This window comes from Scophthalmus maximus, chromosome 5 (assembly GCF_022379125.1).
Source record: "Scophthalmus maximus strain ysfricsl-2021 chromosome 5, ASM2237912v1, whole genome shotgun sequence".
Classification (NCBI taxonomy): domain Eukaryota; kingdom Metazoa; phylum Chordata; class Actinopteri; order Pleuronectiformes; family Scophthalmidae; genus Scophthalmus; species Scophthalmus maximus.
The window spans coordinates 7,774,769-7,790,822 of NC_061519.1; the positions used below are offsets into that span (position 1 = coordinate 7,774,769).

General features: G+C 39.3%; 1 protein-coding gene across 3 annotated transcripts in view; it reads right to left on the bottom strand.

Moving 5' to 3' along the window:
- The window catches only part of tox (thymocyte selection-associated high mobility group box), a 42,306-nt gene that overhangs the window by 8,425 nt on the left and 17,827 nt on the right, over positions 1 to 16,054 (bottom strand). For all 3 annotated transcript variants that reach the window (XM_035634993.2, XM_035634992.2, XM_035634994.2), the window contains 3 exons: positions 10,637 to 10,912; positions 4,068 to 4,313; positions 276 to 512 (listed from right to left, as the gene is read on the bottom strand). In XM_035634993.2, the coding sequence (XP_035490886.2) occupies positions 276 to 512; positions 4,068 to 4,313; positions 10,637 to 10,912 (759 nt within the window). The remainder of the gene's footprint in view (positions 1 to 275; positions 513 to 4,067; positions 4,314 to 10,636; positions 10,913 to 16,054) is intronic.

Below are 16,054 nucleotides of genomic sequence, written 5' to 3' on the forward strand. Positions count from 1 at the left end.
GGAAACTGTGATGGTATTGGTTTTGGTCTGACTGATGCTGCTGTGCCACGACTGTTGTGAAACTGCTGACAATAACATTTTTATTCATGTATGGGTTATTCATGTATTATATTGAAACATAAGAAAGTTATTACTACATTAATATTGAATTAACAGTTGCATAATTATCTACTATATATCATAGCGATATTTGTATTTTCTTAAACACAATAGAATCAACAAGCGTGATGGGCCAGCAGAAGGACATACAGACAAAATAAAGGAGTAGGATATACCTGTTTCTGTTCCTCTCCCAGACCATCCCACATGGAGGCCACAATCTTTGACACCTCTCCAAAGGTGGCGTTCGGGTTCTGGGCCTTGATGTTAGCCTGGGTGTCCCTGAAGAACAAGGCGTAGGCAGACACTGGTTTCACTGGCTCATTGGGGTCCTTTCGCTTCTTCTTCTTTGGCGTTTTTGGTTTCTTGGCGATGTCCACTGTTGCTGGCCGCTTCTCTGCTGCGCTAACATGCTAAGAGGAGAAGGGGTTGAGTAGGAGTTAATTTTTAAAGAAAAAATGTGCCAAAATCTAAAAAACTGTCGTAGAAAAATAAGGTGGTTGGTAATGTGCGCTGGGTAGTAATTGAGTGAATCATTTTGCTAGTAATTAACCCCTTGTTTTGCTTTGTGCATCTGGTGTACACATTTGGTAATACTAATGTTTATGAGTCCATATATTCAATTAAATTATTCACAAATTATTTAATGGGATGTTTGCCCAAATGAATAACGTTGTTTGTTGTTAATTACTGATAAAAGGAACATGTTCAAGTGCTACACTTAACATCCAATTAATTTATTCCAATTAAAAGCCTGGAAACAGTTCACAGCAGTTCAGCCAAACAAGCACAAATGTGTCTATAAAATCATAAAAATAAAATAATGTAAAAAATAAATAAAAAATAAAATGATTAGGAAATAAAGAATTTCAGACATTGGTCTTGATTCTAATTGAAACATTTGAAAGCTTGTCTGTTTTGTCTGACTAGATATCCATGCTCTGGATGACTGAGACGTGCAAATTATACAAAATATCTCTAATGTTCGGTCTACAATTTTTTCCAGCGTACTGTAACCCTGTAGCCAGCTGTATCTATTTAAGTAGCTTAGTTGACCACCCACTGTTTTGCAGCTAAGTGATACATGCAGGGCTACATCTCAGTCTGTTATTGGGCTTTACAAAGGCATGTTCAACAGTTGAGATTCTTTCATGTTATATGTGTATGGAGCGTGTAACCAACATGATATAATGGGTTGTATTAAACAGTTTAACTATGAATTACTGTACTTCTGCAATGTCACTCAAGCCAGAGTAACTAGTCCAGTGCAAAATGTCTGCTGTGGCAGTTAGTTCCGCCCACCTGCTTTGGTCAGGTAGCAAGTGAGTGTGTCTCAAGAAGCGAGCATGATGCAGAGAGACGGAGCGCATATCAGATGAAATAAAGGAGAGAAACGGAAGACAATAAAGGTTTTTACCAGAGACTATAAAACGTCAGTTTTAATTATATATATTTCAATTTCATAATTATTACATTTCAATGAGGGTTTTTATTTTATTTAGCATCTTATTGAGTCATTGTACTGAATTATTGTGTATGTATAAGCTGTTTGTTAACAAGGTTTATTGTTACAAGGGTCATTTACAATGAAAATCTATGAGTGGATGCTATTTTATTTTGTTCTTTATAATCTTTTGCTCATTTCTGTGGTAGCTAAATTGTTTGATGTATAACTTGCCATGTTAAAGGGCATGTACAAATAGTTTTATTAAAAGTTCATGTCAATGGAAATTACATTATGTTAAATACAGACAAAACAGATACTTAATTAATAATTGATACTCATGATATTTCTCCGACCCTGTCTGACGACAGGTGAGGTTTTTTCAGTTGGTAGACCTTGTGGAGATGTAGATGGCGAGCTATCCCACCCGACTCTAGTGAAGGTCTCCGGTGGTCTCTGGACAGAACTTACTGCCCCCGGGTGTGGTAGGCCCAGTACACCCTCACACTCAGCCCTATCACACAGTTCTCACCCCTTTCCCACACATTTCCTTTCTACCCGGAACTCTGAACTCCTCACACTTTTTTTCCCTCATTTATGGAACTCTGAGCTCATTCCTTTTTTTGGGACCTTTTCTTTGACTTTGACTTGACTTCAATGATTGTATTTAACTTTGGATTCCCAGGACTGTGCGTCAGTGGCAGAGCTGTAGGATACCCTCCCTCATAGATGGTGTCTGTAAATTACTGCGATATTGTTGATGTTTAGTGTTTATTGTGAGTATCTGAACTGAATTTGGTAGGAGCCCGACCGATTTACTCGCTGGCTGATAAAAAACAGTAAATATGAGCCTTCACAGACATCAGTATTTTTGTTTGTTTGCCAATATGCTAACTTTTATTTACAGAATGAACAATGCTGAAAAGTTGTGTGTAAGAGCCATTTGTTAGTTTTTATTTGTTTTCTGTGTTATGCTCTGTGTGTATGGGAAGGACAATTGAGCATCACTAAGTGGGAAGGCATAAAGCCAGGAAGGGTGACACAGTGGTGTTTGTTGCATGCCAGGAGGCCTTTTGACCATGTCACTTTGTGTCACTATGTTTGAATGCTGCAGTTATATTGCTAAAAGAACAATCACGTTTGAATGGACCTGGATCAATAATAATGGTGTGTAAATGAATGAATAAATGAAACGCAATACGTGGTAAACGTTATTTTTGTCACAGCCAAGTGGATTTTGATTCTGTAGTTCACAGGAGAGAATCTGTGCTCAAAGTTAAAAAGATTTGATTAAACAATAGTATTTAAATTTAAATACTTCCTTTGTGTTGATTCTACATTAATTCCATAATTTTACATTTAAATATCCATTATTACAAACTTCAGTCTTAAGAAAAATGAAATGTGCAAAATGACAAAAAGTAGAATTTGAAACAATATGGCCGACTTAGGATACATCTGCCTCCCAAATTTTGTACATGACGGATAAACGCAACCTCGGGGCTTGACTTTAGGGGGCGCTATCGAGCTATTTTGCCTCGCCTATCTGCAAAAACACCACAAAAGACGTACATTTTCGCCGAGCCTGAAGTCTGGCCAAAGGTTCAGAAGAATCTGAGCACATTTAGCACCTCAAAACTGCGATTCATTGCAGAATATAATAATTATTAATATTATGACAATAATAATAATAATGATCAGAGTGATTCCAATAGGGCCTTGCCAGCGCTCGGGCCCTTACTAATGCTTTCTAATACAACAGGCCTGTGATAGACCCTCCATCATGAAGGCTTTTATGAGCAGTTTGTGTTGAAACTGTTAAACAGGAGTTGATTCATTTTAGTCTCCAGTTTGTGGTGCTGCCACGGTGTATTGCAATTATACAAAGAGCTGTGTGTTGTGTAGCCTTCCCTCCTTGATTTGAATGGCATTGATGAAATAATATGAACACCAGTCAACATGACACAAAGGATTTCAACAGCACCACACACTGCACTCTCCACTATGGTTATAAAGTTCAATCCACACCTCTCAAAAACAGCTTCAACACAAACTCAACACTGAAACCTTTATGAAGGTAGGTTATATTACAGGACTGTCAATTCAGACTGTATTAGTTTTATCTAGGTGTTCCTACAAAGATGTCAACAGAGTGTTTTTCAACAGTACAGTAATGGTTTCATTTCTCCAGAATTTGAGCAGTCAAATTCTGGAGAAAGTCAGTGTGTGCTGGTTTCAGTGTGAGACACCTAACAACGAAGGGGAGTTGATTTCCATCTAGTTGATATGCAGGGAGAATGGGTCTATTATGACACATAACATTAACATAACAACTCTTCATGTCCGTGCACGCGCGCACGTAGCACGCACACACACAATGTCCTGAAAAAAACGGACTGAGAAACAGACAGCTTATGACAACAACAGCAGCTAATGTCATAACATAATATTGTGTGAAGGTGTGTGTGTGTGTATGTGTGTGTGTGTGTGTGTGTGTGTGTGTGTGTGTGTGTGTGTATTTTACCCTGAGTCCATCATCATTCTCATCCTCATGTGCTGAACTGGAGGGAGATGGCGTGGCTGATTTACTCTCTGGAGGTGAAGGAGAACTGTGGGAAACAGAGCTGCCACTCAGCCCGAACTGAGATTGGTTGATGGTGGACAGCTGACCCTGTTGATTCATGCCTGATTGGCTCCTGGGTCCAAGAGCTGCTTCGATTGGCTGCTGGCTGCTGGTAAACCGAGAATCAGAGTTCACCATCTGCTGCATCTGTGTAAAGAGAGCAAGCGATAATGGCAGTGAATGTTTCTGATGACTCAATTGGTCAACCAACGTCCACACAATGATCCTGCCTTTCAGTTTGTTGTTGTGGTTGCTAACCCTAACTTTACTGTTAAGGTTTAGTCTCAGTCCTCTCATTACCCTAACATCTCCGATAAACCCACTGTACACTACCTGTCCAGTAACAAACAGCAGACACAAAGTTAGAAACAGCTGGTGGAGACCAAAACTAAGACAGCTAAAAGAGGGGTAGATACTGAAGCATGAATTTAAGTGTTTGCTACAACGCAGCTGGATGTTTAAACACAAAACTATTAGATAACATTTTCACCACAGCTTTGTAAGGCTACTGGCTGGTGAACATAGAGAAGCTTTGGCAGCTAAAAGCCTGTAAAATTTCAATGGGAGTTGGTAAAAGCAAATACTTGCAGCCAAGTTCATACACCAACACATTTTTAAGGTGACATTAATTCAATATTGTATTTACCACTTGTTCAAAATGTTCAAATAAGCCAATTGATGCTTCTTAAAATGTCATTGAGAAAGGAATATTTTGCTATAATATCAGGTTCATATCTTAGATTCCATGATTGACTGAACAGAAGGTGCGCTGAAACAGTACCTGAGCGACATGACATGTTCATTTAAAAGACCTACTAAGGCTCTGAAACAGGCTCTGTCTTTGTCTGGTAGGATTTGTGCAGCTGTCGAGGATTCACTAATAATGAAGTGTGATAGTAACCATGGCAACCGGCAATACAGGTCAGACAAGAGATGGGATCAGAAGTCATTTTAAACGTCAATTCCAACTGGTGTGTAAATACATCAATACAGATTTTAAAATCCATTTGCTATACTCTGGAGAAGCAGCTACAAAACTGGATCTGGAGAAAATGTTATGATGTCCACAGGTGCAGATTGAACAGATATAAGCACTGGTTTATTCCCCTGCGGTCTCAGGTCCTCAATAATTTGTCAGAAAGCTGTTTGCTTGGAAATATAAAGTAAGCATACAGCCCTGTCTACAGTTTCACAGTCACATCTGCGTCATGAACAGGTTTTTCCCCTACCATTATGAAATGTAGGCACAGGGCCACAGTATTTTTGGTGTTATTTGCTGAATGAATGAAAAAACAAACAAATAGGCTGAAAGTTATCTTCTGTTCTGGAGAGAAAGAATACAAAATATATGAGACACATTATTTTCTGGAAATTAGGTTTGAGAAAGTCATGGTCATCTTATATTTGGGGACAATACACTTGCATGTTCATTAGACCTCCCATTCCCACAGTGTCCAAAGCCCTCCAGAAACCAAGGGAAAACTCTTAAGAATGCATAATTCTTCAAAGATATTTATTTTTAAATAAATGCCTCCCAAGAGACAATGAAGGCAACCTTGAAAAAATAAAGGCCATCTTGCTTCATTTTTTTTCATTAATGTTGATATTTAAATGTCACATCAAAATACATCTTAGTAAAAACTAGCTTCAGAGCCACAAGGTAAGAAGCAACAGAGCAGTTTAAAACAGTTCTGGGTAAATGGAATGAATATTATTTCGTGGCATATTTTGGTGCACGAGCCTCGTCTGTTTTGTAGTGTAGCTCAGTCAACTGGCATTTGCAAAATCTGAGCAGTCTTCTCAGGAAAACAAAACTTATTATTACCAGCACCCTCAGCATGGGAACTTTGACACCTTTAATCGTTAAATATGAAGACCGGACTCAGTTGATGGTATGTATTTGGAGTTTCCTCTTCGTAGGCATTGAGTTATAACGGATGTGGTCTTTTGCGCTGTGCCCCTTTTAGGAACAAATTACCTGAACTCAGTTACCGGCAGCAGGCTCTGAAAACTGTTGCGGTATTTAGATGGAACACAAACTGAAATTTCTCTAAGATGGGAAGAGGTTATAGCACTGAGACATGCTGAAAAATAACAGCTGTGGTTTGGTACTGGTTGGGCTCGGCATTTGATAATTGTGATAGTAGTAGTAAACAGTGAGAATTTTTTAATTTGTCATAATCCTCCAGAAAGCTTTTACTCAAACTATTGATGATGCAGAGTTAAATTTAAAAAATATTCATGAATTCAAATATACTAATCAAAAAATGTCACTGAGAAACATTTGCTTTTTGGAAATAGTTTGTGGAGGTTGAATTTCATAACCAAGGATCATCATATTTTATAAATTATTTGTTATTTTTTCACTGTGACGGACTCTGTTTTATAGGATTAAAGAACGTGGCTCAAGATGTCTGATTAAAACTTTGAATAATAAAAATATTTGCTTTGAAATTGAAAACGAAGGATAAATTCAAAGAATGGAAAGGAGGTTCTGTATTTTAGCTCTAATTTTAGTGTTTTGGGTGTTAACATCACCGGCAATTAACAGGAATAAAATGTCATAAGGTCACATTACGTCATGTAGAGCACATAACATTTTCACAATTGAACCACACATTTGTAACTAGACACATTATGAATGGAAAAAATTAATTTTCCTTCAGGGGGTCACAAAAACATTTCTTTTGATGGTTTAAGAGAATAACAGAGGGGCAACCCCTGACGGCTGATAAATGATAGGCTCAGGTCATGAAGTAAAAATATAGACGTGAGCTTGAACATTACTGGGGCCATATCTTCACATAAAGTAGGTGTGGTTAATGACGGGATTTCCATATGAATAGTACAGCGACAAAATCTCAATCTGTTTTTCCAATTGTACTTATTTATATCTGAACATATCATTGATCACCAAATTATTCATCTTTAGTTTAAATAACAGAAAAATAGTGGTGGCACATGATACAATACTGCAGTTTCTCAATACTGAATATGTGGTTAATATTAGGGTCGGACCATCCATCAAACATGGTTGACAGTAATCATTAATGTTGGCCCATCCCCCCTCGCCACCACCCGCACACAAATTGCTATATGTCTCTGCTATAACACAGAAAAGAATATTTATTACTTATCTGCAAAGATTCTTCCTGGGGATCCTCTACTTTAACCATAGAACTGATGTCTAATTATTGTAGTATTATAATATAGTTACGACCCAGTGAATGCATGTTTATTATCTATTTGAAAACAGGAAAATTATTTTTTAAATCTACCTGGTGTGGCTCTGTAAATCAGGAGATGACTATATGTATTGCAAAAAATTAATTAAAATTTAGCAACAGAGCCAGCTCTCTATTTTCTGATAAAACCTGCTTTCTATAAATAGTTATTAATAATTATATTGCTATTAACCCCTTTTCATCATGTGTCGCCCTGCACATCAATATTTTCCTATGAGTAGACTGAGCCCATATTGTTTTTATGTCTTTAATTATTTTTCACTTCACTTCACTGTGAAGTTGTATTCATTTATTTGTTGGATTTATTGTGGAGGACTTTTCTGTGCAAAAGACTCAGAACAGTGTTCAGATAGGTGAGTGGAACAAATGACAGATAGGTGTAAATCACTGTACAGAGGAGAGCATCAACAACTACTGTGTTGCCAAGCAACGTAGCCTTTTTTCTGTGTTTGTCGGCCGCAGTCAGAGTTTACGTTGTTTATACATCACAGCCTTTTCTGCTCCTTTATTCTGCTTTTCAATTTAGAGGAAGTGGCAGACATTTTTGATTTAAGTAGCTTGATATTGGTACATGATGTCTCGGACACCTGCTGTGGTGTGACTTGTAATTATCAGTTGTATGAACAGGATGCAAATTGCCTGACTGGAATTTATTGGTTGGCCTCAGTACAGTTCTCAACTTTAGCAGTGTGTGAATGTTTAAATACAAAAAGGTTGCTCATAAGTCATTATGAGCATAGAGCATATTTTAACCCTCATCTTCCCCCTTTTGAAAATGTAATGCTGTGATATTTACTCAAGAATACATTTTAAATGATGTAGAGGTCAATTCAAAAATAATTTTTTAATGATATGGTATTCACACACACACACACACACACACACACACACACACACACACACACACACACACACACACACACACACACACACACACACACACACACACACACACACACACACACACACACACACACACACACACACACACACACACACACACACACACACACACACACTGTTTAAACTGAGCCAGACACGGTTGCTAGGCAACCATAATTAGCGGACTGGCAGAGAAACGTATGTTAGTATGAATATACAAGCGAGCTAGAAAAAAAGGAAGAGAGACAGAGAGAGGACTTAGACAGACAAAGATGGAAAATAAGACCTTCCCTTCAGATTACTAATATCATTATCTCCACTGTTAAACACTTAAGAGACAGTTTAAGTATCAAATGTCTGAAAAAAAATCTGAATTTAATTAAAAGTTATTAAAAACAGTCTATGCTGTGGTGTTTAATAGTAGTTCCAATTCATTTACAGGCAGGGCTGAGAGTTTATCATGATATTTCAAACTAATAATAATTATAATCGGGAGATTTAATATGAAGATGGAGACAACAGACAGACAGAAATGAAAGTTGAAAGTGTGGGAGGGGAACATTTTCTACTATTAATAGTCTGGTCTTTATTGCAGATGCTGACACATACACACCTCTGTCACCCCACAGAATAGGAAGTTCCTGTGACAGTTGAAGTAATTGTAAGTCTCAGGTTTAGTGAGTATGACACAATTAGACAGGTCTAAATGTCACAGCTAAAAGCAAGATTTTCACTTTACTGTGAAATGAGGGCTTAAAATATGAGGCAAATGCCACATCGCCCAGCTGCCATGATTGCTTTCAAATAACACTGCCCCGGGCAATATCCCATTTCACATAGTTGTACTGGATAACATATGAAAGAGTTCAGTTAAAATATATCTGCTGGTTGTCAGTTCACATCTAAAAGCCCACCAAAATCTTTCTTTCAAGTCAAAGTATGCTTGAGCAAGACACAAAGTAATAGTCCACCAGGTTGGCTGTTTGAAACATGTAATGTCCTCACTGTAAGGGAGCAGCAGTTGTGTCAGTTCACGCCGCTGTCCGTTTTTTTTTGTATACAGCAATAAAAGTATTGGAAATGTCTTTATCCACTCATGCACAGCCAGTTCCAAACAACACGAGTTCAACCAAATACGTCTCAATTCACTGTCTCTTAGCACTAGAACTACAAGCAGCCCTGAAGATTTTAGAAACACTTCTTCACGGAGCCTTGAACTGATCCCTGGCCTCAGATGGTAGGTTAGGGTGGTAGTGTACTCGTGATACTGTACACAGCAACTCCCAGTGAAACTACTAAATTGTTTTTGTTTTTTTAAACAATGTTCTGATGTAGAACCACTGCATTTGAAAGCTGCTACACAAATTAAACTGCACCGGCTTCTGACCTAATCCTTCTGCTCAGCAAAACATTGAGCAATCCCAACTTTAGAGAACATGAACAAAGATCAGTCACCGAAACCAAAGTCACAGTGAACTCTGGTAACCTGTCTCATATCGGGACACCACCATCACACATGCAATTTAAGCGAGAGGATTTTGATCATTGTGATAATTATGTCAGCACTTAATTCAAAGTTCCTGAACAGCGATGGTCAATCACCAAAGACTCCATGTTGTCTGACTGGACTCTGTGTGACCATGTGTACGACTCTGCTTGAGTCTGAAAACAACAGGGGCAGGACAACGGCCCTTTGTATCGTTCTTTTGGAGTTCCCCTCCACTCAAATTATTTTACGTATTGATGTTAAACCATCACTGAGCAGATTGATGTGCACATGGAGTTTGACACTAGAAGGCTCTTTTCAAATTAATTGCCTGAAAATTGGAAAGTTTCTCTGTGCTCTCATCAAATGTTAGTTTTAACCTGGCGTATGTGCGAGCAGGAATTACGAGATCACAACTACTGTGGGAGACAATAACAGCACGAGAAAGCAGTTCAGTTTTTGAAGTGAGACATAATTGAATTTAATATTGCAGTCAGTAATATTTAATAGACTGTGGATTTCTCATGAATGAGAGGGAGTAGATGTAAATGTATAAAATACAGTATCTGGAAGAGATCTTTAAGTATGGGTAGTTTTATGTGCAAAGTTCCTTTTTTATTTCAGTGTAAAAAGGTCTCTCCAGCTGTTACTACAGAAAATAGCTGGTGAGTGCACAGCGCACAGAGCCTTTAAACTTGTGTAACTTTTGGTTTAGCAGACTGAAGGTAATGTTTGCTAATGTCATGTGTATAAATACAACTTTTCCTGCTTCCATTTACATGTCACTACCATTTTACATGTCATGTCACTGAAACGAAGTGACTGTTATGATGTGTGAATTATTCATGACTACTCACCACAGATAGTGTGCTGGTCATTGGGCCGCCGTCTGGGCTGAACGTGCCACCATCCTGGTTCAGCATAGCAGCTCCATCTTGGCCACCAGGCATGCCCATGCCCTGCAACTGGTAGAGGTGGTGTGAAGCTGAGCGGGAGGGAGGGTCCAGAGGGTGGTACTGTCCAGAGGGGGGATCGTGAGGGACGTGGGGGGGCATCATATGGTCCGGCAGGTTTGGGGGGGTGATTTGCGGGATGTTGAAATCCTCATCACCCAAACCACCCACTGAGTATGACTAAAGAGAATCAGAAAGGCACAATTAAAGACGCATACAAAGCCAATCTTTCAGATCCCATAACTGTATTTTTCTTGTCAACCACATTGTTGTCCCTACTGACTCTTTACTGATACAGAAAGGGACAATGTCAAGCGGACATGTAATGGTAAGCAGTGCTGGGGTGGAAAATAATAAATGAGTGATCAAAGTCTTATTGATCTATTCTATACAATCACCGGCCACTTTATTAGGTACACCTGTTCAATTGCTTGTTAACACAAATAGCTTATCAGCCAATCATATGGCTGCAATTCAATGCATTTAGGCATGTAGAGGTGGTCAAGACAACTTGCTGAAGTTCAAACCGAGCATCAGAATGGGGAAGAAAGGGGATTTAGGGTGACTTTGCACGTGGTATGGTTGTTGGTGCCAGACGGGCTGGTCTGAGTATTTCAGAAAATGTTGATCTACTGGGATTTTCACGCACAACCATCCCTAGGGTTTACAGAGAATGGTCCGAAAAAGAGAAAATATCCAGTGAGCAGCAGTTGTGTGGACGAAAATGCATGGTTGATGTGAGAGGTCAGAGGAGAATGGGCAGACTGGTTCGAGATGATAGAGAGGCAGACTCTGAACCCACAACACGTCGAACCTTGAAGAAGACGAGCTACAGCAGCAGAAGACCACACCGGGTGCCACTCCTGTCAGCTAAGAATATGAAACTGAGACTACAGTTCGCACAGGCTCACAAAAATTGGACAATAGAAGATTGGAAAAAGGTTGCCTGGTCTGACGAGTCTCGATTTCAGCTGCCACATTCGGATGGCAGGGTCAGAATTTGGCGTAAACAACATGAAAGCATGGATCCATCCTGCCTTGTATCAACGGTTCAGGCTGGTGGTGGTGGTGTAATGGTGTGGGGGATATTTTCTTGGCACACTTTGGGCCCCTTAGTACAAATTGAGCATCGTTTAAATGCCACAGCCTACCTGAGTATTGTTGCTGACCATGTCCATCCCTTTATGACCATAGTGTACCCATCTTCTGATGGCTACTTCCAGCTGGATAATGCACCATGTCACAAAGCTCATATCATCTCAAACTGGTTTCTTGAACATGACAATGAGTTCACTGTACTCCAATGGCCTCCACAGTCACCAGATCTCAATCCAATAGAGCACCTTTGGACCAAAATCTCTGAGGAATGTTTCCAACACCTTGTTGAAAGTATGCCACGAAGAATTAAGGCAGTTCTGAAGGCAAAAGTGGGTCCAACCTTTTACGAGCAAGGTGTACCTAATAAAGTGGCCAGTGAGTGTATATCGTGACTGATCTTGAAGGCGTCCTTGCTATAAGACTACTGAATCGTAGAGATTGTGACGCATTATGACCTTTACACTCGGCCCAACCTAATAACATGGATTGGCGCTACGCTCAAAAACAATCAACGTGAGCTACAGTAGCAGCATGGCAGAAGAGGAGCTGGTGTCAGTTGTGTGTCAGTGGTTCAGCTCTGCAGTCAGACATTTCTCTAAGTTATATATGTGTAAACGTTTTGTCGGACAAAAGTCAATGCTTCAGGAGGTTGAATCCTATCAACCACCTGGAAAGGAAGCATCCAAAGGAATATGCAAAGAGAGTTTCATCACGGACTGTTGCATTGCAGTTTTCCCAAAACTCTGAACACAATTGCATAACTGCACACTCATTTTCACAAACTTCCAACTTCCATGTCAAAATCAAACCTTCCCCTCAAAACCATGTACTCTTACATCAAAACCAAACTTTGCCTTCAGACGTCACACAAAATGGAAATGAATGCCTCCTGCCTCCATCAAATGGTCGTCTCTCAGATCTGCAAATATAGAACTATGACTGATGGGAAACCATCCAATTTACAAACTAGGAACTTACAGTAACTATAAATTACTATACCTGCATGTAATATGGTACAGTAATTCAATGTATTTCAGACAGCATACAGCACAACATCTACAGTTCATGTATGTGCTGTAACAGCGCACCATCCTAACCCTTACTAGTACAGGACTCCAAAGTTACAGTAGAGAGCAGTATGTAAATGACTAAGCTCTTATTCTCTCTGAAGGTTCGTATTACAGTAAAGCGTCTAAGATTTGGCAGCACTCTTTGCCCAGCCTCTCCTATCCACATCCCACAAAGACATGGTCAACAAGAATTGCATGAATTTCTTCTGAAATAATTTGTGTCCTCCTCCTCTTCCTCCTCCTCCTCCTTCTCCTTCATGCAGATCCATTGTTCCAGAACTAGTAAACTGCCCGATGGCCCTTTATCTATCTATCCTGAGTTTCTGATTGGTGTGTGAACAATTTTGACTCCAGTGTTTCCACCTGAGAAATTGTGTGCGTATGTGTTCACGTTGTGATGACTTGAGTTAATGATATTGAATGTAGTGCTTTCTGAATGAGCACATGGTGTAACCAATGATAAATAAAGGGATTTGTGTTTAGAGTTTTGGGAAATGTGTCTGTCTTTTGGTAGATGGCGTTATGGTTTGGGATGTTTAGTTAATAGGTCTAGGAATAGTGTGTAAGCAATCGAGAAAAACTGTAAGAGTTGAAAAAATATGATGAAAGCAGCAAACAATGGAAAGAGCAAACTGAGCCAGTCACATTTGATCTAGCTAAGGAGATAATGCTATGGACAATGTGGGATTTAAGGCAGTTATGCACAAGACCATTTTGAAAACACAGTTTTTAATGCAGAGGCTGGTTCAAGTCTCCATATACATTTCAAATCTGAGCAGAAAGATCGCGATTCAAATTGTGCATCGGGATTGTGTGTTCAAAATAATTTGGGGGGGGAAGATGGCCCATTACTACATGAAACATTACTGTCAGAGGTAATAGATGAAGTGATGGAAAACCTGAACATCACTATTACATCAGAATGTTAAATCCATGAACAGCTCTGTTGTGTCATGTAGTCGTTCTTACTCAGCCTGAGCTCCTATCACAGGCTAATTATCACTAATGATATTCCTGGCCTGAAAGAAAGCCTCGTGAACAAAGTCTCACTCATTCAGCGGCATGACAACACAGTAATTTATACGCACAAGTATCGTCTGCTTGAGAGAATACGCACAGGCGGCGCTTTGTTTGTTAAAATACACCAATACTAATCTGACATGCAAAAAGAAAAAATGGGAGCACTCCTGTATATGATAATGAATTATTCTGAAAGCAGAGACAAATGAGAGGAAGACATGAAGAGGGAAATGGAGTGAGAGAATCATGCAAGAGAAAAGTGAGAGACCCGAGGGCGACGAGGGAGGCAGTGTTAGAGGAGCCATCTCATACTAATCTGACAGAGGAGATCTTTTATAGAGAATGACAGCCTTTTCTGCTTGGCTAGCCACTCTTTTACTCTTCATTTCTCTCCAGCCTTCTTCTTCCACCTCTCCTTTGCTCGCTCTCTCTTCTAATCTTATCCTCAGTTTCTCTTTCATCTCGCTCACTACTCTGTCCCTCTCTCCCTCACTATCGCTCACTCCTTTCTGACCCTGATGCAGTGTTGCATTAGGAGTTGCATGACTTACTTGTATGTAATGAGCACTTTAAAGTAAGATGTGAGAAACAGAAAACAGAAATGAAAAATAGGAAATAGAACAAAGGATAAAATACTTCCTATGTTTCCTTTTCATATCCCAACTCGAACAAGGGCAAAGATGTAATCGCAACACCTCTTAAAACAGGTTTCTCATTTCATTAAGGCAGACTTTAAACAGTTTATCAATACATGACATGGTCAAATGATTTTTCCATCCTTCAGTTGTTATGTTGTATCTTTTTCCTCTGTGGCATAGATTTGCATGGTTGTTAAAAACCTATTAAAAACACATCAACAGGCCACACTGTTGAACTTTGTTACCATAATACACATGCTGTAGTTATACACAGTGTAGTTGGAGTGTGTACTCCTCCCTCTCAGACATGTAGATGTACATCTCAATACAGAGTCTACTAATCAGGCACAAACACACATTTGTCAAAGTCAATTTAAATCATTTGTATTTTGATATTTTTAATAGAGCCATGTGCTTATCCCTGTGTGGTTGTGAAACTTGCCACGTGTTGACTGCTCCTTTCTGTAACTTCATTGTCAGAGCACAGGTCGCCTCCTTAAAAGAGCAGCAAGGTTTTAGATGCCACTCGCATATTTGATGATATCCCTGTCACCTTGAAAACTGCCATTGCAGTCAGTTCAGGCAGCATGGCACATGAACAGATATTAATCCCACAGCCAGGGTATTTGCACTTTTGACATGTCTTTCAGTGACAGGAATGTTGTAAAGCTGACTGACTGTGTATCCATGTAGTCAAATCACTAGTCTTGCATTGGTGTATCTTCATACACCTACACTATAGTTTATTTTCAGTCAATCCCTCTTACACTGTCCTGCTGCTGGGAGTAGTCACTAAAGCATCAAATGTGTATTTAGTGAAAACTAAATCTAGTAAATATTAAAACTAGATTTTGCGAACCATATTAATGATTTATGCATTTGTGAACCAGTTAACTTAAAGCTGAGTGGAGTGAGAATGTATGGAGACATGGACTACCATGTTGGTTTTGGTCTTGGACATGCAATTTGTTGAAAATGAGAAAGTATAGAGTAACATACGGATTAAGAATCATTGAATTAATCAAAATCATAGAGAACTTTGTTACATGTCAAAGTCAAGCGATTTTGTATTGAAAAATAAGGGGGGGGGGTCAGCGGGCGCAGCTCTAACCTGACTTATCCATATTGGGTGAAGCTCAAAAATCCCTGAATCCTACACTTCCCACAATGCACCTCAGTAACATGGCTTGTATCCTTTGTGACTACTTAATTGACTTTGAAATATAAAATTGGTTGAGTTCAAAGCTACTGAATACTTTGGGAACTTCAATTTTGAAATTTAATATTTTTGGGCCCGACTTTCAGACCTTTCGGCTTGGTGTCTGTCCACCTTTGATTCTAGAGGAATTTATGACATCTGATGGAGTGCTATTGTTGCACTTAATGTGAGGGGCTGTCAACCTCTTTTTCAACTCTGCTGCATGTGTGTGTGTGGAGGAGCTACGACACACACGGTGAAACAGAAAGCAGAGGGGAAACGTGGCCATAAACAAAGC